At 36.4% G+C, this 26,302-nt stretch overlaps 2 protein-coding genes across 2 annotated transcripts in view; both read left to right on the forward strand.

The window, feature by feature from the left end:
• Window positions 1–834: 834 nt before the first annotated feature.
• The window catches only part of LOC121371066 (E3 UFM1-protein ligase 1-like), a 34,701-nt gene continuing 9,233 nt past the window's right edge, over window positions 835–26,302 (forward strand). Inside the window, exons 1-13 of the mRNA XM_041496696.1 lie at window positions 835–912; window positions 9,058–9,203; window positions 10,105–10,231; window positions 14,504–14,618; window positions 14,963–15,093; window positions 16,007–16,065; window positions 16,915–17,061; window positions 17,921–18,096; window positions 19,949–20,119; window positions 20,443–20,569; window positions 21,078–21,321; window positions 21,855–22,021; window positions 22,968–23,098. Of these exons, the coding sequence (XP_041352630.1) occupies window positions 839–912; window positions 9,058–9,203; window positions 10,105–10,231; window positions 14,504–14,618; window positions 14,963–15,093; window positions 16,007–16,065; window positions 16,915–17,061; window positions 17,921–18,096; window positions 19,949–20,119; window positions 20,443–20,569; window positions 21,078–21,321; window positions 21,855–22,021; window positions 22,968–23,098 (1,815 nt within the window). The 5' untranslated portion in view covers window positions 835–838. The remainder of the gene's footprint in view (window positions 913–9,057; window positions 9,204–10,104; window positions 10,232–14,503; window positions 14,619–14,962; window positions 15,094–16,006; window positions 16,066–16,914; window positions 17,062–17,920; window positions 18,097–19,948; window positions 20,120–20,442; window positions 20,570–21,077; window positions 21,322–21,854; window positions 22,022–22,967; window positions 23,099–26,302) is intronic.
• On the forward strand, window positions 949–3,864 carry LOC121371067. The gene is made up of 2 exons (XM_041496697.1): window positions 949–1,220; window positions 1,664–3,864. The coding sequence occupies exon 2, from the start codon at window positions 2,030–2,032 to the stop codon at window positions 3,434–3,436; it is 1,407 nt and encodes a 468-aa protein (XP_041352631.1). The 5' UTR covers window positions 949–1,220; window positions 1,664–2,029; the 3' UTR covers window positions 3,437–3,864.

Raw genomic sequence — 26,302 nt, forward strand, 5'->3', positions numbered from 1 at the left:
CTGTCGACAAAAATGCACATAAAAACAATAGCAAAAACAGAGTTAAAGCTGTAACTAAAATAATAAATAATATATTTAAGTCTATATAAGAAAAGGACCTACAAATAAAGTAACGTAAGATAAAAGCTCAGCTAAATAACTGCAGAACAAACTACTGGTTAAAGATTAAAAGTTTGTTAACACTAAACCTACCATATGACTGAGGTAAAAGAAGTGTGGATAGGGGGTATAAAATACTAATTAAGGATAAATAAATGAAACTAAGAACAAAATATCAAAATAATAATGAACGAATGAATGCATAAATAGATATACAGTTGTTATGCAGTATATACTAATGCGGAATACCCCCCCCCCCCTTCCCAAAAAAACCCACAAAAAAAAAACAAATGGGGGCGAGACGTAGCCCAGTGGTAAAGCGCTCGCTCAAAGCGCTGTTGGTTTGGGATCGATCTCCGTCAGTGGGCCCATTGGGCCATTTCTCGCTCCAGCCAGTGCACCACGACTGGTACATCAAAGTGCGTCGTTAAATAAACCATTTCCCTCCTTCCCCCCAAAAATGGAACTGCAATTTTCAGCAAAAATGACGGTTGCTATTAAAAACATTAATTAAATCTCTTAAATGGTATGTGACCCCCAGTTTTCTTGCAGGTAGATTAGATGTGAGGTGCCACACTTTTTATTTCTGTACTTCCTGGGTGTGTTGATACGTTGCTTATATCAGTTTTATTAGTAAACGTTAACATTATCGGCAATAGGAACTGATTTGGTCTATTAGAACCTCTTTTTATCAACCCGGAAGCACATTTATAGTTGTCCCCCTTTACAAATTGCCAACATGAGTGCTTTGGAAGAAGTTAAAAGACTGCAAGCAGAGTTTAAAGATATACAACTTAGTACTACCAAACAAAAGTAGGTTTTTTGGGTGTTACAACAAAAATAAATTGCTGAAAAATACCACATATGTTATTTATATATTTTGTTTTAATTTTATTTTTACATATTGACAGCCATATGCTAATATCATATGATATGGCATATCCGATATGGTACCGTCAGTGCGTCACACGTTTTCGATCGACACGCGTTTCTGATCGCTCATCTGTAATTGCAATAATGCGAGAATGCGCGAGCATTGACGTCACCACAAGAACGAAAACGAACACGGAAGTCACTGCTTTTGTTCCGAGAGAAAAATGCTGCGTGTCAAGTTTCCAATGGTAAGTTTTAACTCAAATATCTACAACCATAGTCATAGTATATTTTATCAGTTTTCACTAATGTACATATTTGGTATTAAGAAAATGCTTTACGGAGCAATATCTAGTTATCAAAAAATGTTGTAAACTTGTTGGCTGCTACATTGACGTGATACTCATGCAACCATAAAAATATATGGAAGACAATTTGGGGCAAATCTTATGTGGTTTTTGACGTTACCTTGTAACTTGTTTTGGACATATTTTAATTAAGGGTTTTTCTCATTTAAGCTAAAATTTGCCACAGTTATGGGCAAATTTAGAATTGATATTCAGTAAATTATGTATGTATTCTATATAATTATAAATAAATTTTATATTTAATTTAAAATTTTGTTTTATATTCCTTTAAAAATTATGTACCGTTGATTTAGGAGTTTGATTTTTCTTTTTTCTTTTTAAAGGCCGTGATCAACCGACCAAATGTAAATTACAGACAATACAATCACCAGTCTTTAGAAAATGCATATGAGGCGGTTAAAACTCAGGGAATGCCAATTAAAAAAGCAGCTAGGATTTGTTCAGTGCCATACTCCACCTTGCACGACCGTCTAAGTGGAAAAACGGACATCGATTGTGTTAAGTCAGAACCAGACCCATTGTTGTCTCAAGAAGAGGAGCAAACTTTAGTGACACGTTGAGTTTATGTCATCTGTGGGCTTTGGGTATACCCGCACTGAAGTCCTTAATATTGCCACAGACCTTGCTTTTCATCTTGGCAAAAAAGAAAAGGGTGAAAAACCATTTTCCTGTGATGGTTTTATGGGTTTATGAAGCGATGGCCTGAGGTTAGAGTTCAAAAACCACGATCACTTGAAATCATGCGTGCCAAAGCAACATCAAAAGATACCATCAACAAATACTTTGATAGCCTGGAAAAGATTTTAGACAAGTATGATTTACGAAACAGTCAAGAGTCCATCTACAACATTGATGAAAAAGGCATTGTAGAAAATCACAAATCCCCATCTATTGCATCATGTTCCAATGTCCCAGTTGCTGTAACAACGAGCAGGTCCAACACTACTATGGTTATTGGGTGTGGAAATGCCCTTGGTGTTGCGATACCACCATATTTTGTTTTCAAGGGAAAGTGCATGCGGGAGGAATTGTTAGCAGGTTGTACGGCAGGCACTGCAGGAACCGTTAGTAAAACGGGTTGGTCGAATTCTGATATTTTTCTAAAGTATCTTAAAGAAATTTTTTCAAAGTATTTTCCAGCAGCATCTTCTGACAAGCCTGTCTTAATTCTTTATGATGGTCACATGTCACACATAAATGTTTCCCTGATCCAGTGGGCACGAGAGAGGCACATAATATTATTTGTATTACCTGCTCACACATCGCATGTTCTTCAACCAATGGATGTGGGATGTTTCGGCCCGTTCGAACGCATTTACAATGGCATGAGACATACCTACATACGCGACCATGCAACATCGGGTATTGACAGACATTCCCTTTGTGAGACTGTCTGCAAAGCTTACTGTGCAGCACTCACACCCGCCAACCTGCAGTCATCGTTCAGAAAGACCGGGATTTATCCATTTGATAGAGACCTCATACAGCCTTCAACATTCCTGCCTTCAGCTCTTTTAAGCAACAACATGGAGTCAGAAAATGAATCAGAAACCAGGGCAACTGTCAACTGTGAAGACAATTCAACAAAATGCAAGACGTTTTTCACAACTGCAGAAGAAGTGATCACAAGAAAACCAAAACCTACTAAGAAGAGGAAAGTACTCAGTGCTGTGGTCAGTGGTAAAGCCATCACGGAAGATTTGGTTTTGGAAGATATCAGGGAACATCAAAAGAACAAACAAAACAAGGAAGGATTGCAGAAAAGAAAATGTACAAAATCAAAGAAAACTGAAGATTCACCAAAACCAAGTACGTCAGGAATTTTTCTCCCACCCAGTGCTAACACAAAACAGCAGCTTGAAGACGAAGATGATTCATCGGAGGAATCTGACGACCCTAGCGATCTTTGCTGCAAGTGCAAGAAGAGCCAACCAGATGAATACAAACACTGTGTTTCACTTTGCTTCGTTTCGTGGGCACAATGCACCTATCCGGCATGTCAGCATTGGGTACATTTAAAATTTTGCACTCCAGTTAGGGTTGTACGGAGACATTCCGAATTTTGGTGTCCTTGCCATAATGAAATGGAAGAGTAATAATCACTGGAGTAAAAAAACTGAAAAAAATTATGTAAAATATGTTAAACATTTAGCCTAAATTTTTCTTTCTTCTGAAAGTTAAGTAACATTGATTGAAAGTTACAAACATTTTTAAATCAGTTATATAACGTGGAATTAAGTGTAAAATATGACATCAATATAGTGCTCCATACAACGCAACAGCAACCGAGAAAATAGCCGACCAACGAAACGATCGAAAATATGTGACGTTACTAAAATACAGAGGAAATTCCTTTACGACAAAGCAAGACGTTTTCTCCAAGGATATTATGGAATTCATTGCGGATTACTGGTGTTTTATGTGGTAAACTATTGTGGCAACAGGTAGGTAAATTATTAAATACTTACAATTTTTTATTTATATTTTATTCATATATTTCGCTTAAACGATCGAAAACACGTGACGCCAGTATATGCTATGGCATGATATGCTATGGTTTTGTAGACTCACAATGTGACTGTCAATGGTCAATACAGTGACAGTGTGGTTGGTGACAGGCATGGTGGAAGCACGATAATATTGGTGGGGGCGGGGCTAACTGACAAAGAATCTAGATCGAGGTTAGCAGGTCGCATCATACTCATGATACGGGTCACCCAAAATATACCAAAAACCCGGTTTGTGGCATATCGTCAACGTCACTTTGTTTTCTCGTGCACGGTTCGCGCAATCAACATCCGATTTGTTTTCATCAGCATGTCGTTCATTTCAGAGTTTTTTCTTCACAGTTCAGGAACATTTTCATTAACAATAAAGTTCAGAAAAGTAAGTATCTAAATACAAAACAGTTTTTGTTTAGTCCTAAAAATTACCGATATCGGTTCCACATGACTCGTAGAAATTGACTTAAACTGGAGAAAGATGAATTAACATTTGGTGCATATCACATGATCTCACACGTGCCAGATCAACAAGGCCAAAGCATTAAAATTTTACGATTTTTAAGACCCCTGTTGTTAGAATTTGTTTTCAATTATTATATTGGATCTGCAAAAGGCATGCTACATTTTTGTGCCTCTGTTGTAGTGAATAGTTTTTATAATCCATTCATAACAATTGTAAATAATTTTGAGAGTATAAATTGTGTTAATTAAGAATCAATTCGTTAATTTTTTATTTATTTTTTACTATTCACTGGTATAAACGTAATGCCTATCAGTAATGACATCAAGTGTTAGCGATGTGTGTTGATAAAACGCGGACTGGACCACAATGCTTGACAAATTGAATTTTTCCTTTTAAAAACATATTAAACTAAGTGTTCGACAACTGTGCATAGTTAAGACACATATTTTTGTTCATATAGTGGCATTAAAAATGGAAAATGACGAATCGCACATGCGCGCTATGACACTTTTTGCAAATGCATGCGCCTAAACGCAGTTAGAAACGTTGCACTCTTTCCTGTTTACCGAAGGGTGTTTCACTTTTCTTTACTAGAATATACTTGCTTTACGTCCACATTGTTGATTTTTCACGTTAATTGATTGCAATCTATTTTGTTTCACGTATTATAGCTCAAAAATGTAGAATAGTATTTCCGTAAATATCTTATTCATGTTTTTGTCGTTAGGTGAATGCAGTTTGGGACGTCGATGGTATTTACAATCAAAAAACCTTTTCGCAATCAAAAAACCTAACAAAAACAATAATTCTGCCAAAATCGTAAATTTATATACTTTATTGACAGTTTATCAATATTATATGATTTACAATTCATATGAAGCACAAATATTGTTGTCAGTCCTAAACATATGCATACGTCTGTTTCCGCCTTGTTTGTAAAATGCAGAACAGGACAGATTTTAGGGTCCGACTATTTACCCCCAAAATACACCATTACACCAAAGGTTTTTTTTATTGTAAAGGTAGTACTAAACCAAATAACTTCCGGCTGGGTCAAAGTTCGAGGTGCACCCAACTTTTGATAGAGAAGTGAACACCACAAGTCCTGTGATTGGTTATAAATGTGAGTGTGTTGGTTGTAAAAAATAATAATTTCATCTGGGTAAAAAAAAATGTGCAATTTTATTTCATCTAGTACCAATGTGTCAAGTAGCCTTGTGCTTGAAACATGTATGGGGTACCTGCAAAAAAAAGTACTCAAATTTTGTGCGAAACTAGGGTAGTCATAGACGCTACCCGTTATCTCAGAAACGAGCAGCTTGACCCCTATTTTTTTCTGATTCACTTTAAGTGTAAGGGGTGGTAGTATTTATATCCGTGGCGTTTATGTCGGTTGATACATTGCAGGTAGGAGTTTTAGCCACATATGTTACTATTGTCGTCTATGGGATTTGATTTGGTAGTATACACCCTATATATGCCAAAAACTGGGTTTTTTGGCATATTTCGGGTGACCGCATGATACTGATAGTATCACTGTAACAATTTTGATCAACATAATATGTTTTCGATACTTCTTTTGTAACAGATTTAAGATTATGCAAGATATCATGACATTATCGGCCTGAATGTAAACAAGAAAATGTCTTTTTTCTGTCTCGATATATTGAAAATGCTTCAATGGTATATTTTAATTATAATACCGTAAATAATATTTCTTGTGCTTCTGTCACAAGTACTTACGGTGGAAATCTGAATTTTCGTGCCATTGTTACAAGGGAAATATTCAAATAGATGTTAATCTATGACAAGAACATAATGTAAATTTATATGTTTTCAGTTAAAACTGTTTCAATATTTTTTACTAATGACATTGACAAACATTTTATGATTTTATTTTCAGTTTTTCATAATAAACTAATATTAATATTATAGCACGTTTAGTTCATTAGAAAACACAACAAAAACACAATACTCTTTGGAATCTGTATTAACCTACGCTGACAAATGTACTGCCGCAGTAGTTAATTAACAACAACAAATAATAACAACCCAGAAGAACTGATCACTTAATTAGTTAATCTCTAGGTGTCTAGTTTACACAATATGCTAATCACTTCACTGTGACACAACACCCACACGTGTGATAATTGAGAAACGCTTCCAGGGGAACTTAATTAATAAAGGAATTACAGCTCTATTCCTAACTGGTTAATTTTTAATTAACCCTTAACTACTCATTCAGTAACCTTGTAACACAGAATTAATACTGGTACCTATCACAATAAAGACAATAACCTACAGTTTACCTAGGTCCTCTAGGATGACTGGTTAAGCTTTTTATAATTATTTAGGACAGTGAGCCTACAGATTACTGCGTCAGATGACCGGCAGCACCGTCTAAATAATATTGATATAATACAGTATTAAAATATGTAAAGTCATATCAATCACATCAATGTTATACACAGAGCAGAAAAAATATATTTACCAAAGTCCCGTCTGAACTAATATAGATTGTTCAGTGGACGACGACCGTTCCCCTGGATACTTCCAAATGTTTTCTCCTCGATATATCTAAAATCCTAGCTATTTATTCAAAACTCTCAGAGACAGCAAATATCGCCTGGGGGTACAAGGCGGTACCTCACGTATCATGTGGATTTTCCACAACCACCACGCCGGCATATTTTTCTCTGATCGTCAGACTGGCTGTCGCCATTCTGCGAGCAATCCCCTGGCCATAAACAGCACTACCGGAGATATTACGTAACTATTACTACATGGCCTCCGTACTTGGGCTGGGTGTGTATATTTAGACGACCGTCGCGCAAAGGTATCACGTAACAAGTTGCCCATCTGGGCTTAAGTGCAATTTGGAACTGCACACGGCCCTCTAAAACAATTAATATTGTCACAGGCGAAAACAAATTAAGAGCATGTTCCGTCACACGGTACCTTAATTTTTTGCTTGTTGTATTGAAAACACATGACACCAGGATATGATTATATATATATATATATATATATATATATATAGTGTTTACAAAGTGTTTTATGGCCAAATATCCTGATAATGCATGTAAATATTTAGGGTATTGCACTATAAAAAATATGATCAAATACAATTTAGGTTAATATCAGTAACCAAGTAAAGCCAATTAGCAGGTTTTGACATGCATAATTAAAGGCATTATAACTTGTCATTTGTAATAACTTTTAACTTTTACAATGCATATATATATATATATATATATATGCATATACATGTACATGTGTTTTGAATTTGATAATGTTTTCTCTTTTTGATTTCGATCTCATATTGCTTAAAACTACGTTCCTGGAATATTTTTATTATTTAAACATATAGAACAGAAAATCCAATTACGTTTGGTGCATATATGATGCCGCACTCCGCATTGGTTTCACTACGCTGGCTTATTCAAGTCAAAAACAAAGCCATGAATTTGAAAGTGGAACACTTTTGACGGGCTTGTACCGATCTCGGTTTTCATTGGTTTATCACAAGTATAGAATTTCCCAACAAGAGATCACGTGAGATTTCGCAATTTTTAAACAAATTTAACTGTCTTGATTGAGGGGTCGTCTTATATCTCCAAAACATATTTATATCCATAGAGGTATGGTACAGCGCCTTTCCAGGGGTCGGTGATTTGCCTTGAAATTTTGACAGTGGCCAGCTGTTCAACGCTCTAGGGGTAGAGGAAGAGGGTACTGTGTTCGATTTATGTAACATTTTTCAAGACTATATGTTATTTTTATTCATTACTTAGACCTAAAAAGGTGTTTTTTTGAAATGCACGGTCAGTCTAGGATCGATCCCCATCGGCGGGTATACAAAAAGACCATGGTATGTGATATCCTGTCTGTGGGATGGTACATGTATATAAAAAAAAATGTAGCGGGTTTCCAAGGCTCATGTGCAGGGATTTCAGTAGGGTTGATGTCGTCAAACATCCCCTCCCCAAATTTACCCTTTCCAAACGAAATAATATTTATTTGAATTTGTCGATTTTAACACGTAAAATTAAGAAGTGAAAACATTCATTGTCTACTTTAGTATATTTTATTTTTAAAATATATATACATGATTAATGTGTTACATGTATACAAACTAAACTTTTAAAGTTCTACTAACACTTTATAAAACATCAATTCTGAAATAGGAAGGTATGACTGTCGATAATACGTTGTCAAGATCAAACCGGTTTTAACTACAGCGCAAGATTTCTCTTTAAATTTTTTGAGACGAACCCTACAGTTTGAAATTGGCAAACGCATGTGTTAACTGAAACTGACAACAGGCTGTTGTTTGTGCTTTGCCGAGTTATGGCGGCACAGGCAACGAATCAAGCGTATACGTTTGACGATATCCGTTCATATCGAACACACACAACTTTTTTAAAAGTGCATTTGAGCTTTAATTTCACATTTTGTACATGATGTTTATAATATGGTAACCAGATAATGTAACTTTAAACAGTAAACTGTATCATGGACATAATTGATGTGAATTGTCTTTTAGAATTAAATGGGACATTTTTAAAAAGTTAAGTGTACTTGGTGGTCATAACTTGGCCTCCTTGAAAATTTGTTTGGACTCTTTTTAAACACTGGCATATTTTCTCACAATTAGAGCCACTTTTATAATCAAAATCACACATTATCTAGATTTTATGTAGACAAAATAAACATTGTAAAATGTAAAAACATTTTAATATTATTGCAGATTATCTGAAAGGAACATTATTGAGTTGGTGACCAAACTTGTTGAACTGCGACTGATCAATGTGATTTATACCACTGATGGAAAGGAATATCTTACTCATCAAGAACTTGCAAAGGAAATCAAAGATGAACTTGTTGCTCATGGAGGTACATTTATTTGCTGATTTCCAGAAATATTGACATAAGGAATGAGCTGCAATATTTTGCAGTGTAAACCATCCACAAAGTAAAATTAATTAAGATAAATATTAAAAATTTAATTGCTTTAAAATATAATTTCCGCAAATTCATTTTAATTTAAGCATATTTATTTTGATTCTAACCACTGTATGCGACAATGTATGCATCTAGTGAAGTGAACATTTTATAACCCTTTGCCAAAAGCTTTCACATTTCAGTATAAGAGGTGGGATGTAACCCAGTGGTAAAGCACCCGCTTTATGCGTGGTCAGTCTGGGTTCGATCACTGTCGGTGTGCCTATTGGGCTATTTTTCATTCCAGCCAGTGCACCACAACTGGTCTATGGGCTGGTGCATATATTAAAAATCCCTTGCTACTAATGGAAAAATGTGGTGAGTTTCCTCTCTAAGACTATATAATTATGTCAAAATTACCAAATGTTTGACATCCAATACTAGCAATAGCCGATGTTACATCGTTGTGCTCTAGTGGTGTTGTTAAACAAACAAACCAACATTTCAGTATAAATTTGTTTTATTTTTCTTTGGCAATTATCCTGCATTTGTCTTTAAAAAGAAAAACTCAAGATTATTGAAATTGTCATTTTACTTTTTTTGTTTTGTTCTGTCATTGCCATAAAGAACCACTAATTCCAATATTGGTGTCCGTTTTCACAATTGTTTTTATCATGCATCCTATTATTGATTAGTTGAAATTAAAGAGTACAATCAATTTATTATTAACATGTGAAAGGTACATGTAATTTAATGATTATAAAATATTGACAAATCAATCTGATGAATTTTTTAAATATATATATACCCAATACAGGTACCATTACAAAATATTCATTGCTTGTAATTGCAGGGCGCATCAATCTTGTTGACTTGCAACCAATTATCAATGTTGATTTCACCCATATCCAGAACAAGGTTGGCGAAATTGTTGGTCAGGACTCAGATTTGTGTCTAGTACTAGGCCAGCTCATTAACAGGTAGACATTAACATATATATAATTATACATATACTAGTGGGAAAAAGTAACTGTGTAACCTAAAAAATCGGATGAAAATAAAACCGCTCAATATTTTAGCCTGATGTTTTGTACATGTTACCAGTGAACGCACCGCCACACAATAGCTGGGTCAATGCCATATTTGCACGTGCAGTTTTGCTTCTGGGACATGAACATGTTTTTCCCATTTTTTCCTCCCAACATGTTACTTTTCAAGTTTTTGTCGACTTTTCAACTGTCGGGTCATTGCATGCCAACCGGGGGGTACAGAAAAGCAGGTTATTTCTGTTGAAAATTGTAGCAGAGCAATGCCCAGGCTAAACGAAAATGACCGCCTTCGCGCAATTGGCATGCTCCAGGCTGATATGCACCATCGTGCTGTCGCTACGCAATTTGGTGTACACATAAACAGTATTCAGGCTTTGTGGAGACGTTATCAACATGTTGGTAATGTCAGAGACCAACAATGTGCAGGCCATCCACGCGTGACGTCACGACAGCAGGACAACCACATCAGACTCGTGCACCTCAGGAATCGATTCCAAACGGCAAGTCTGACAGCACGGACCATTCCTGGATTGCGTGCCATTAATCCCAGAACTGTACAGAATCGATTACGTGAACATGGTATCCGTCCGCGACGCCCGGCTGTCCGTTCAGTTTTGCTAAGACGTCATCGTGTAGCACGTTTGGCTTGGTGTAGAAGACACTTGCACTTTAATCGCCGTGACTGGGTGGGTATACTGTTTACGGACGAGTCCAGGTTTCACTTGGACAGCAGTGACGGCCGTTCAAGAGTGTATCGTCGTGTTGGAGAACGTTTTAGTGACGCCTGTGTTGTGGAGCGACGTGCATTTGGCGGAGGCAGTGTCATGGTTTGGGGTGGCATCACGTCAACTGGACGAACACCTCTTGTGGTCATCGATGGCAATTTGAACGCTGTACGCTACCGTGACGACATTATTCAGGCTCACGTCATCCCATTTGTGCAAGGACAGCAATGTCACATCACGCTTCAGCATGACAATGCTAGACCTCACGTCGACTGGGTGGTAATGGATTTTCTAGCACAGCAGAACATCGATGTGTTGCAGTGGCCTGCGGTCTCACCCGATCTTGCACCAATCGAGCACGTCTGGGATGAGATGCAACGTCGTGTACGTGCACTGCCTAACCAGCCGCTGACGTTGAGAGCGCTTGGTCAGACGTTAGTACAGATCTGGAACGGCATTCCCCAGGCATTCTTCAACAATTTGGTAGGCTCTATGAGGCGACGGTGCCAGGCCTGCATCGACGCAAATGGTGGCCATACGCGCTATTAACTTTGTGAACTGTTTTTTTACCCCCCATGTCTTTCATCCCCAATACCGATGAAATGACGGATGCTGTGACATTTTAAATGAATTGACGTTTTGCTTAATTGCCTAATAAATAATGCTATATGATAATTTTATCGTTTTATGTCTTGAAATTATGTTTTTATCAACATGATAACCATACACAGTTACTTTTTTTCACTAGTATACATACATACACTTCGAGTCAAGAATGACTCATTTTATTTGTTTATTGATTTTATTATGCTTGTCTCACATGACAGAATCATTCCAATCATTGTATAATAATACCAATGTATTAAATCAGTGACTAGTCAGTCTAATTCTATATTATTTCTCATTTTATATACAACAGTGTCTGGTGTATTGGTGTGTCTGGTGATTCGGCATACTTGGTATTTTGCTTAAGTATGCTTAGGAAGTTGTCATGTTGTCTGTGTTTTTAACTAATTAAAAATTCAATTCCTTTTTCAGTGGTTAATCAAGTATCAACATATTTATGGTGCAATTAAAAAGTATTAGAATTATCAATAATTATATCATAATTTCAAAATAAATCATTCACCTGCTTTCGTGTATATAAACGCGAAGTAGGTCAGCCATATTGATATTAAGAATGTTAAAACCAGTCTTAAAACACCTTTCCTGCATTTTTAAAATTAAAATAAACGGTATAATTTTTTTTTCCGGTTATTTTTATTTAAACTAAAAAGGAAAACACAGACAAATGCAAAAAAAGAGAAAGTTTTACACCTTAATTGACAGTCTTTCCAGTTCACAATTGTCACATTGTTACAAAAAATAAAAGCAAAATAAGATCCACGTGTGTGCATAATTTTCCCGAGAAAAAAATCCATGTAGGTATGTTAGCTATGTATGACAATAGACATGTAGGCTATGCATCTGCAGTACTGTGCCACTGAACAAAACAATTCTGAAACTGATCATGAGATGGGTCATGTGTGATCGTTTATTTTCATTGTAATATTTTTAACCAAAAAAACTAAAAAAATACTCAAATAATCCAGGGACAATAGTGAAGCGTTTATGGGCTACAAAGTGAGGTCATGGGCGGTTTATAAATAGCAGGGTCACCGATCCACATCTACTGTGACGAATCACCAAACATCATTTTGGATACAAGAGGTGTCTACATTTATGCACAATTTTAAAATGTTTATTTACTACAGACATAAAATAATTTGTAGTGTATTTGAGATTATGCACTGCTTCATTGGCGAGAGACACATTTTATTAAGTATTTCACAATGTTCACATAGAAAATGGTCTTTGAATGCTTAGGTGCGCTAATACACCGGACAGCACTGTACATGAATAAGAATGTTGTGTTTGTTATTTAGGAATGTGCATGTAATAAACACATTTTATAGCTTGTTGTTGAACAAGACCTATACTAAATATTCTTCAATTTGTTTTTGTACATTCCTAGGACATCTTTATTTGGATTTAATACAAATTACCATGCTGAAAGGACCATAACCTACAGTGTTACATGGAATTGTAGACCAACTTTAATTTAGTACATTGTAATGTCCGTATTTCATACAAAGTTACAATGTGGTATAGAATGTCAGTAGTGTCAAATTAACTGCTAGTAACACGGTTAAAATCTGATTGGATTGGATTGACGGTTTTGGTTGCAGTCACTGTTTGCTGTTATTATTTCTCTGATCCCTTATTTTTGTCAATCAATATATATTTATGTGAGGGTGGGTAAACTCAAATAAGAGCCTTATGTGTTGAAAGATGCATACCCGGACCACCAACACTTTAACAAATGAAAAATGCGTAATTTTAGAGTTAATAAAAAAATCCATGATTATTCCTGCTAACTGGGGGAAGCCATTTTGTTTTGTTTTTGTGACGTCCGGTGGTATAGCTTGGGGCAAAGTGATGTCAGCTCCATCCAAATCCTCTAAGCACAGTGTAAACAAACGTTCTAATTTATGACAAGACACTTCGCTTTTATCAACCTGACTTGTAAAACAACATAAATGACTTGATAGTATAATAAACTATTTAACTAAATATATTTCAATTTGCATCAATAGAACGAAATAGAGTTATAGTATTTTTCTCTTTAAAAAAATTCAAATAAAAAATGTTTATTATTAGGCTTATTGGTAGGGTACGTACAAGCAAAAACGACCACTCACGATACCCAAGTGAGAATTTTCTTTTCTTTGGGGCTATGTAATTGGTCAGTTTTGTGATTTTAGATGGGAAAGTCTACTTAATAAAGCGTTTTACAGAATTACTTACAGTAATAAAGCAGGACGGCTGATAATGTCCATTACAATTTGAGGGGTGTCTGCACGACTATCAAACAGTACCTTGTGATCTTAATAAAAGAGGAACGTCTTTTTAGTGTGTCTAGACACAGCGTCTGGGGACCGTCTAAATATACACCTGCCAATCAGGAACCACAGGTACAGGCATGGAAAGAAAAGACCAATTAACCAAGAAAACACTCCAATTATTATTACGTGGGTTAATTTATGTATAAAACATAATACAGTTATTTCAACAATTTGACAATGGTGGTTTATTTTGTATTGCAAAATAATATATACTTGTCGGCTTACTAAGATGGATATTATTACAGAACATTGCGATGCATCCGCAAAAATCAGGAATGTTTTGTTTCTTCAGTTTGAAGCCTAATTCCTGACGTGACACATTAGGTATTATGTAACCACCAGCTTCCCAGATGGCGTATTCACTGGGATGGTACAAAATGTCCGCGCCCGTTATATATAATAGCCATCACATTTAACTCTTTTATTAATTAACAATACGATTATACTTGTTGATATTAAGCAATAATGTGCATTATATATTGTTGAATATGCATACCAGGCCAAATGCCTTAATTGTTCCTTCCTTTAAATAGGTCCTATCAAGACTGTCTTGCGGAAGAGATAAATGACAGACTACAAGAAAAAGGTCATGTCACCATTGCAGAACTCACAAAACTGCATGACTTACCAGCAGATTTCCTTTCAGAGGTAATACTGTGGCTGTATAATATTAATAATGATGAAATGTGGCGGGCTCTGTTCTTTAATTCTTTCAACAACAAAAAATGTGTGCAGGGAATTTTATGTAATATTGTTTAAAATTCATAGTTATTCGTAATAAGATAATATGACAATTTTTAAAAGGGGCAAGTAATTCTCTGTGTATCTTAAAAAAAGATTTGGCCTTTGTGCTGGCATTCCATGTCTTATGTTAGGGTTTTTTTTGGTGGAATTTGTAGTATAATATTTTATATGGAATTATTTTGTTAGGCATAACAACCTCCTAATAGTAATAGGCATGAAGTATAAATTATTTTAATATATTTTTCCAGGTAATTAATAACCGACTTGGAACAGTCATCAAGGGTCAGATCGACAGTTTTGACAGGGATGTGGTATTCACAGAAGCTTTTGTAGCTCGAATGAGAGCTGTCATACGAGGATCATTTAGTGCCGTTACAAGGTAACCTAAACAATGTCACAATATCAGAACTGAAATATAAATTATCTTTTTAAAAAACCATTTTAAAACTATTAAATAACTAGCAAGACTTAAGAATGAAAGGACATCTTTGTGTTATATTTTCCTAGAAAAAACACAAGTACTAGGTTAGCCACACTTAGGTCACAGTACCTAAATGTAACAGCATGTTGATGATATACAGTTTGACATGTATTTGACTTTGAGTAATTCCCACCGGCTTCGGTGGCGTCGTGGTTAGGCCGTCAGTCTACAGGCTGGTAGGTACTGGGTTTGGATCCCAGTTGAGGCATGGGATTTTTAATCCAGATACCGACTCCAAACCCTGAGTGAGTGCTTCGCAAGGCTCAATGGGTAGGTGTAAACCACTTGCACCGACCAGTGAACCATAACTGGTTCAACAAAGGCCATGGTTTGTGCTATCCTGTATGTGGGAAGTGCAAATAAAAGATCCCTTCCTGCTAATCGGAAAGAGTAGCCCATGTAGTGGCGACAGCGGGTTTCCTCTCAAAATCTGTGTGGTCCTTAACCATATGTCTGACGCATATAACCGTAAATAAAATGTGTTGAGTGCGTCGTTAAATAAAACATTTCTTTCTTTCTTTGAGTAATTCCTGTTTAAAGTCTGTTGCATTTAGCATTGAACGAGTTTGCATTTATCAGTCATAGTTGTATCCTATGAATGTTTGCATCAGTGCAAAATCTGACCTGTTCAAATAAGCATGATGAATAATAAAAAATTATTAGGGTGTTCATACTGGACTAGAGTTTTAATGACTTTAAAATTGATATCTGAATGAAGAATTTAGGATTAATGGTATTCTTCACCGAATTTGTAAAATGAAGGTAGAATCTGTTAAAGTGTTTAAATATCATTATCTTCATTATTTTACAGGCCAACACCAGTTCAAGGTATAATGCATCAACATGGATGTCAGGAGAGGCTATTTTTTTGTAAGTTAATCATATGTGGATGTCTTCTCTATTTTCACTGTATCAGAAGCAAATCTAGAACATATGGTTTGAAACTGCACAACTAGTGTACCAAAATAAAATAATAATTATCATCCATTTTTCCTTGTCTGTTGTCAGTTTCTTAAAGTTAGATTGGTAATGCATCATTATCAGCAATTTACACACAGGTGGGGTTTTTTATTTGTTTTTGTAAAGTATATTAACCTTTTCCTGTCTGTGCTGGAAAGACATCATGGACTTGGCCTTTTTGTGATGTCAAACTAACAGTGGCACACAGTGCATGATATTAAATTGACAGTAGTGAGCTCCTTGGTCTAGTGGATAAGTTGCTGGACAATCAAGCTGATGACAGTGGTTCAAATTCCGTCAGTGGTGAGTCTAAGTGGTCAGACTAAGCCCACTGCTAAAAGCTTATGGGGAATGACAGGTGTGTGGCACAGATAGCTACAAGAGACAAACAACTATCATGGTTGGAGAGACAAGAACTGGGATGTGGAGGTGGACAGCAAAAGAAGTTGAAAAATAGGAGTAGTTCCCAGATCGGGAAGAAATGAGATGGAATTCAAAGGAGAGAAAGGAAAGGGGGCACTGGGATAAAAAAAAGAAAAAAAGACAGTGTAATGCATCACTCTACAATGTATTCCTTCTTACCTTATTACATTCACCTTGTCTTATTTACTGCTGGTGCATCTTATCTTCCTGGTAGTTTTCAGGTGCAATATTCATAGTGGAGAGTGCTAAAATGTTTTGATGTTGCTAGAAATATTGAAATTCTGACTATTTTTTTATAATAATAATTGTTTTTTTAATTTCTGTCTTTGTTTTCAGCTATTTTGGAGGAACTTATTCAGAGTGGAAGACTTGCAGGCAGCATTTCTGGTGGTCGTCAAGAAAAAGCAGCATACTTGCCTGAAATTTACACAAAATCCCAGAATGAATGGGTGGATGCATTCTACAAACAAAATGGCTATTTAGGTATAACTAGATCAATACATTTTTGTTATTAAGTTATCACAGATTATAAAGTTTGGTTTTGTCAAATAACGGATTATAAAAGAAACTTATATTTATTTGGTCTACTTACTATCACTATTGTATTGTTCACAACGGTCTGCATTTTCCAGCAGAACAAATTCTATATCAACATCCTTAGCAATTGATTGTAACTTACCTGAGCTATACATTCCTCTTCAACTAATGCTGGCCACCGTCAACTGCTTTTTAAATATTTTAAACAGCTAATGTTGCCCCAGGTTCAAAGAAGATGGATGTAACTGCAAACATCATCTTCAGACAGTTTTCCTGATTACAATTGTCTCCCTTTTAGGAGTCTCAAAAATTCAAGATGGAGTTAAAATGATCATCTGTTTTCAAGGATTGAGTTAGTGTGAACCTCATTAATATTTATAATGTTTTTAGGGGTGACTGTTTTCTAACAAAAGAAAGTAACCAGGTTACACTAACGCTATCTAAAAATAAAGGACAACACTTGTTTGATTTATAAGTGCATAGCAATAATTTAGTTTATACCAGAATGTCGATAACAAGTGGGATATGGTGAGTTTGTGAACTGAATTCTTTTCAGAACAAATTATATATGTATATTTACAGGTAATTATTTTGTTGGGCCATCTATCAACTTTAAGTATTTAATTGTGTAGTGTCTAATTTATACTGACTGTAGTTTAGCTTTATACATTCGAATGTGCTACATGTATATGTTTGCTATAATTTTTGTCACAGTTTATAAACAGTTTATAATATCATTCAGTGTCTACTGTATTTTGTAACCATGTCACTCTTAGTGTTAATTAATTTTTATATTTCTGACTAGAATATGATTCATTGTCTCGTCTTGGAATTCCTGACTGTAAGAACTATATCAAGAAGCGTTTCAAAGATGAACAGCTGGTTTATCTCAGCACCTGCTGTTGTGGCAAGGCAATACAGGATCAGATTGAATCCAGTGTCGATGAGGCTTTATCCTCTGGGACATGGGTCGACATTATGGTAAGATACCTAGCTGGTGTTTACACACTAGGGTGTTTAGTAACAGGTTTAGATAGGAAGGAGAATAATTAAATACATTTTTAAAATAAAAAACAAAACTGTTTGTTTGTTTTGTTTAATGACACCACTAGATCATATTGATTTATTTATCATCAACTATTGGAGGTAAAACCTTTGGTGATTTTGACATATAGTCTTAGAGAGGAAACAAAACTGATAAAAAAATATATACTACAGTGAAACCTGTCTAAACCGGACTCTGAAGATACCGAAATCCTGTCAAAATCGGCCAAATTCCATGGTCCCGAATATTCTGTTATTTAAACCATGTATTAAAAACCAAATAAAACCGGAACCTATCCATTTCGGAAACCGGATTGATTTTTGGTTCAGAAATGTAAAATCCTTTATTAATTAACCTGAACAAACCAGCATAGTATAAACGAATGAAGAGTAACCTGAACAAAAACACAACTTCCAGAAAACAATGCAGACCGGAATTTTTGCTGTTTAGCATCCAGTGTTACGTCACGGGTCAACGATTTCCGTGATCTCAGCCCAGCAAAGGTATTATGGCTTGATTGTTTTCAATTGTCCTGTCTGGTGATTCTTTACAGCTTCAGACAATTCTCAGATACTCGCACATTAGGATTTTCACCTTTTATTTTTAATCAATGCACTTTGATAACGAAATGCTGACACACAGAGTAAAATGTTAGAAACAATTTAATTTAGAGTAAACTATGCACACGTGACTTAATTTGTATATACTACATACAAACAAAATTTTATCTTTTCTGCAATAGATACAAAAAACATGCACACTGAATGTTGCTAAAAACAACAAACGAACATGTCTTGATCACCACGTAGGCGTGTGGAATTAATGTTGAAAGTAAAATTCTATATGATTAAGCATAATGATTTGTAGTCTGTACCAAAATTAATTCAAAAGAATTTGACAGCAAAATATGACATTGACATTTTCACTGTGTCAGACATATTAATAAAAAAGACTGTTTATCTGCAAGAATATGAAAATAACTCTAGCGCCAACAAAACGCGATTCAGTACAAGCTGCAAATATGACAAACTGTATGAACTGACATGGAAATGGTTTCAACATACAAAGAATATTCTCATATCCAGACCGATCATTCAGGAAAAAGCTTTGAAATTTTCATCTGATCTGCTGATTCAGGATTTTAAGGCTTCTACGGATGGTTATAAAGCTGGAAGTCATGCTTTTCTGTTCGACATTGCAATATCAGCGGTGAAAGTGCCGGTATAGATAACAACGCAATTGATGATTACAGACACTGTCATTTTGCAGCGTTAATTATGGTAAAAACTAAATTACATTGAAATATGTTGTTTTTATTTATGTTTTAATGTCAATTAATAAATCAGAAAGATACATAATTTTTTTTAGAGATAGCAGCATTATTGAGTCGTCGCTTCGACAGTTGCATTCATTTGGCAATTCTCGGACATGTTCATTCACAGTTATGAAATTCGATGTCACGGGAAATAACTCTATATTCTAAAACGTGACCCTCTAAACACCGTATCCTCTCCAAACCAGATAAATGTTAGGTCCCCGACATGATCCGGTTTAGACAGGTTTCACTGTATAATAATTATACATAGTAATAAACTTTTAAAATTAAAAAAATAATTTGCTTTATCCTCACTGTTTCGGCAATGAGATAAGATTGTATATTTGTGACATTTTTTTTTTTAACATGGACATTTTTTAAGATTGTTGATATGTAGTACTGTAAATTACCATGTGTTGACATAAAATTAGGCTCTTTTTCTTTTTTTTAAATTCATATCTATTTTATTGCAGAGCGTTTTGCCATCAATATTTAGTCTCAAGGATGCTAACCAGCTTTTGACAACATATTTAAAAACTCGCCAAGGAGCACTTCTTTGCTGTGATTCCATTGTAGCGAGTGAGTCATTAATTCAAGATTGCAGTAAACCATTTGTTCCTCTTATGACATCAAGAGCTGAAAAAGTAAGTTGTCGTTTAGTCATTTGTCATTTTTTTTAGGAATGTAAAGATTAAAAAATGTACTAAGTAAATTTTGTATACTAATTTTTGCCTCGCTTAAAAAGCAATATTGAAAATTTTGGTAAAGTTTAAATTTAATTTAATTTTTTTTGGATCATCTATTGAGATGAACATCTTTAAATTCATATATCAACAATACCAAATATGTTTATGATAGGCAAGCTATTTTCTTTCTTTTTTTTAATCATGACTTCATCAGTTATATTGTCAACCATATTTTGATACTCCCTTGTACACAGGTTTGAATGTACTTGTGATTTCTTTAGGATGTCAAGTCTAACCCAGTGTTCATAGACTCTGGAAAGAAAGGCTCTGGTGCCAAGGTAGCTGGTCTCGATGATGGTAGTTCAGCACGAGAAGACAAGAAAGATCAACGCAGAAAGAAGGCTGCAAGTAAGAGCCCTTTGTGAAAATACTTCAGCTCACAAAATTAGATGACAGAGGAAAGGAATGTGTGTTTAATGACAGCCAGGCACAGTTTAATCACGAACATTTTATAAGTTAGTCAAATGATAGCAAATAGTATTCTTTGTTGAGACTAACTGAATAGGTACAAATGATTATGTCTCTGCAACTTTTGTGAATCATCAGTTAACCATTTATAGTGAACCATTAGGTATAACAACCACTCATAAATTGTAAATTGCATTTTCAAGTTCAGTATATTAATAACAGTAAATCAAGCTCTAGACTTCACTGTCATGTCTTTTTGAAATGTTCAGTTAAATTTTCAACATGTATTTTTGGAGGTTTAAGGCATTTCAATATTTTTTCTATGAGGTTAGAAATAAAGTGATGTTCATGAATCTGAAGCAATATTGATTTCATCTTGTACATTTTGAAAACAGTTATTCAACAAAATCTTTTTCAAAATATTGCACAAGGCCTACTTCGTTTACAGCTAGCACCAAAAGTGGTGGTGGAACACAGGGCAGAGAAATCAAAACAAAATCAACAAAGAAGAAAGGCCGCAATAAAGACGTGGATGATGACTCGGATGATGAGCATACATCAGTCTCACAGAGTAAACAGCATGATGTGTCCTTCATGAATATTAATGAGATCGAGGATGTTCTGAGACACCAGGACCAGCTTGCAGAATGTCCTGAGGAACTGGTTAATGAGATAGCAACACGGTTGTGTAGGTATGTCACGATGGTTTGTCATATGTTATAATATAACATTTAGTGAAATATCTGAATGTGTGAGTGAAATAAAGGTGCTATCTATTATTAGTGAGTGCTGATGTTATTCCCACTGTGAATCATGTAAGTTATTTACCAAAATGACATCATGTGTGGTTACACTGTTTACACAAAATGCTCAGGGGACTTCTATGACAAGTTTGTTACTACATATCACACTAGATATGATTGCAGACTTTTAATCAATAAGATATAAATCATATTTGACAAAGAAACATGAGCTTTTAAATATGTACATGTATATCAATCTTTATGAAGTCACCTACTGTCACGCCACACTTTTTCTTTTAGGGGTGTGAGCATGACATTATCCTTGCATGGCCATCAGTTCAATTTGATGGGTGCAAAACACTGCACCCCTAGTCTTGAATAAACTGTTCTTCTTCTCTAACACAGATTATGTTGAGGAGGGTGATTCATTACTATTCTGGATTTTTCCAAAATAAAAATCTGATGTATGACCTCTTTTTCAGACCACTTTCAAAGCAATACCAGGAAATTGCTAAGTCCATTTTTCTCCAGTCTGCTGGAGCTGCTTCTGGCTCAGACCGAAAGAAAACTCATGGAGATCTTCAAGAAAAACTAAATGGACTCTGGTCAAATGTTAAACTCTTTGAAAAGGGGTTAAAATTATTTCCAGGTAACAAACATTAAAATTTTGTACTTAATATTAAGATTTATTTATAGTCTTTATCAGTTTTGGGGAACTAGCCATATTTTAATTATCTTTCATAACCACAATAAGCATGTATTCCAGATGCATATTAAGTCAGATAAGTCTGCTACTTATTTTAATGTTTATTACTTATTTTCACCCCATCTTCTGATTTACAATATCTGATTCAGTTTTATTAACTCTTATCCACCCAGCTTTACAACCAGAAAAGTCATCACTGACCCAAGTTTTCAATGTGAAATATGTAATTTTCAACCTCAAATTGTAAAAAATTCAACTAATTTAACACTATTTTGATGTGTGTCATAGTTTAGAGGACATATTAGTGAGTCTAATTGCGAAAATAAAATTTACTTAAGAAATTATTAATATTAAAAAAAACCCCACGATCCATGACATCATTGTTTATGAGTTTATTTTCACTTTCAATCGACGACGAGTAATCCATCCATCATCTACTTGAAAGTCTGTATTATCAGTTATTTTCGGCGAATACAGCCTTTACAAATGTTCAGTTTTCATTAAATAATAATGTCCAACATGTTTTAAAAAAATAATTATACAAATAGCAAGAAATAGAACCCATGTGCGTGTCACATCATCAATAATGTTTACACAAATTTAGACCTTTTTTGTTTTCTTTTAAATACGGATACCAGTCAACAAAATACACTCAACATGTTTGATTGTCATTCTACTATGTTCTAGTGTTCACAGAATCAAGATAGATAACTTGTGTGAATGTTGACAGCTGTGTTTACGAAGACCGGTTGCGTCTCGACTACAGTCAAGAATGAGTTTTTACATTTACAGTAGACTGCAGTCGAGAATGGGAGAGAAAGAGTTAATATGTATATTATTAGTTACCATTCTGTCTTATTTTCACACTGTCTGAATCTTTATTTTACAGAAGATGCTCATTCTCAGTTTGTTCGACACATACTGAAAACATTGTGCACAGATATTTCAAACATGGTTGTCAATTTCATTGCTACAGATAACATGCTGTCTGTATCAGATGAATTACAAATTACACCAGAGGTATGTATGAACTGATTAATATAAAAATATAATTTGTTTGCAAATCTTTTTGTTATTTTAATTTGATAGATAAACATTAGAAGGAACACACCAATATACTGCTTTTAAATATGTACCAAATACTCCAAATATAACATTATTTTTAATCAATTCATAGGTTGTCCACATTATGTGATTACTCTAGCAACAAAATGGCAAAAAAAAGAGCAAATATTGACTAAAGTATACTAAACGTGGGCGGGACGTATCCCAGTGGTAAAGCGTTCACTTGATGCGCAGTCAGTCTGGGATCGATCCTTATTGGTGGACCCATTGGGCTATTTATCGCTCCAGCCAGTGAACCACGACTGATGTATCAAAGGCTGTGGTATGTGCTATCCTGTTTTATGAGATGGTGCATATAAAAGATCCCTTGCTGCTAATCGAAAAGAGTAGCCCATAAAGTGGTGACAGCGGGTTTCCTGTCTCAGTATCTGTGTGGACTTAACCATATGTTCAATGCCATATAACCGTAAATAAAATGTGCTGAGTGCGTCATTAAATAAAACATTTCCTTTCTTTATACCAAATGTTTGTTGATGCAATTTTCACTAAGCTGCTTTGAAAACTAGTCGATTATTTAATGTTGTAAATTGTTTCTTTTTATTATTAATAATCCATGTATTATTTGTAATGACTAGTTAAGTAATGGAGAATGTATGAAGTGGTATAGATTCACGAAATATAATTCACAAGCCCTGTATGAGTAAGTTGATTATTTTTCATGAATCTACCCTTCTGAGTGTGTTATCCAACTTAAATCCATTATTCATTAAGAAAAATTACATGATTGTTAAATTAACTTCTATTTTATTTTTTCTATAGACATTACCTGTCCTCAAACAAGTGCACCTCCCCCCCACGCAAGTGGTCTGGTCCGAACATCCCAACAGCCAATGGGATGGCCTAAATTCTTCTACTGCATACTGCTCTCTAGTTCCGGTCACATGACTGTAACTTCCTTCTTTTTCTCTTCGCTAAAGGGTCTGGACGTCCTTTTGCTTGGCTCTGTTTGGAGTCAACTTTTTTATAAGACCTTTGGTTTTGTATTCGTGTTTGGGTGAAATGTTTTTCACCTTCGTTTTCATTAGCTTTCGTATGTTCTTTTCGCGTATTTCGCTTGACTTTCCAAGCGTTTAATTACATGAAATGTTGTTTATATTGCCGGTTGTCGTGTCGGACGCCATTTGCAAAATGGCGTCTGTGTTGACTGGCTTTGTGTTTGGGTGAAATGTTTTTCACCTTAATTTTCGTTAGCTTTCGTTAGCTTTCGTATGTCTTTCGCGTATTTCGCTTGACTTGCCAAGTGTTAATTACATGAAATGTTGTTATATCGCCAGTTGTCGTGTCGGACGCCATTTGCAAAATGGCGTCTTTATTTACCGGCTTTATATTTGTGTCATGGTTGGTTTTTCTTTCTTTTCACAGATTGAAAAATTACTATTATCATATCTGATAATGTTCAGGCGACTAGTTCGAGCGTGTTACGCTGCAAGAAGTTAGTGCCGGCGGCGACCCACACGACTTATGTCCAGGTTGTCGTGTTCATGTGGCCTCACTTCTAGATGCGACTTTTGTGCGGGCTTGTCTGATGTCGAGTTCGCGGCTTACCTGAAGGTGGTGTCAGCGAGGACCAAGAAGGTGGAATCTTAGAGGACCAAGAAGGTGGAATCTTCGCCTTTGATTGCTGACTCCGTGGCGGAAGTGTTACGTTCAATTCTACCGACCATGCTGGAAGAAACAATGGCGTCAATGGCGACCTTACCCAAACCGGTGGGTTCGGGGTCAGGTCCGGTTCCAGTCCCCTCTTCAGGAGGTGCGTCTTCTTCAGCTCCACCGATACCTAAGACTTCGGATGACAGGCCTGCGGTCTCTACGCAGCCCTCTAAGAAGCCGGCTCATTCAGATAGACGCTTCACGGATTCCAAGGCTCACCGATCTTCGGCGGGGAAGTCCTCTTCGGCGCATCGGAGCCGGGACCGTAGCCGTTCCACATGACCTGTATGGCTCCCTACGGGTTCCACAGATCGTCAGCGCCAACCTTCAGTTGATGTGGCTTCCAAGGCCTCCGAGGGCTAGACGGGACCATCCACGGTCCGGTTAACCGGCAGCTTCCATTATGGTACATCGATTGACCTGTGCTCGAGTTCTACGAGACTTGGTGATGAAGCGCCTGCGGCATCTGTCATTGAAGAGCCCGACTCTACGGACCATATGACTATGAGGGATTACTTGGCGGCCGTCTACGACGATGTGGTCATCCGTTCCTTGGTATCCACACGGGACCGCCCACGGTCTGGTTCTCCGGTATCTCCATCGGGCCATGACCAGAGCGACTGGCTTGTTCACGGGTGCTACGTGACTTTCTGATGATGTATCGGTTCTTGCGGTGCTGGAAGATCTGGATGCGGCGGACCACTTGTCACTGAGGGATTGTCTGGCTGTCATATCTGATATGCTACCGCCGCTGGCCCATCCACCTGTTTCAGCCAAGAAGGGTCCGGTTTCGATGATCGCCACGGAGGTTCCACCGGCAGATGTCGGCATTCGATCGTTGGCTGCCACAGGCCCCCGTCGGTTTACACGGCTACCAGTAACCGGCCCGTGCGGATCGTTGTTCCAGCAAGCAGACGGAGCCCTGTAACGAACTGGAAGATTGCTGCATCATCGGCTCACCGTTCGGTACCGTCGTCCCGTGATCGATCGAAGTGGTGCAGCGTCCAGGGTTACACCGGCTCCTGACGGGACCGTCCACGGTCCGTGTTTCCGATTGCAGCCAGTACATTGGATCGAAGTGCCTGTGCCAGGTTACTGACTGATTTTCCAGATGATGCGTCGGCACCTTCCGTTATAGAAGATCCGGACGCAGTGACCCACATGGCTGTGACTGATTGTCTCCCGTCTTCAACCTATCCTTCAACGGTGTGGCGCCGGCTTTGGATGACGCTGTTTCCGGCGGGACCAGATGAAAGAAGAGTCCACACCAGTCGGCAGCTGATTTGGCGTTCAGGGTTTACACCGGCTCCTGACGGGACCGTCCACGGTCCGTGTTTCCGATTGCAGCCAGTACATTGGATCGAAGTGCCTGTGCCAGGTTACTGACTGATTTTCCAGATGATGCGTCGGCACCTTCCGTTATAAAAGATCCGGACGCAGTGACCCACA

The sequence above is a fragment of the Gigantopelta aegis genome, chromosome 4 (assembly GCF_016097555.1).
Source record: "Gigantopelta aegis isolate Gae_Host chromosome 4, Gae_host_genome, whole genome shotgun sequence".
Taxonomy (NCBI): Eukaryota; Metazoa; Mollusca; class Gastropoda; order Neomphalida; family Peltospiridae; genus Gigantopelta; species Gigantopelta aegis.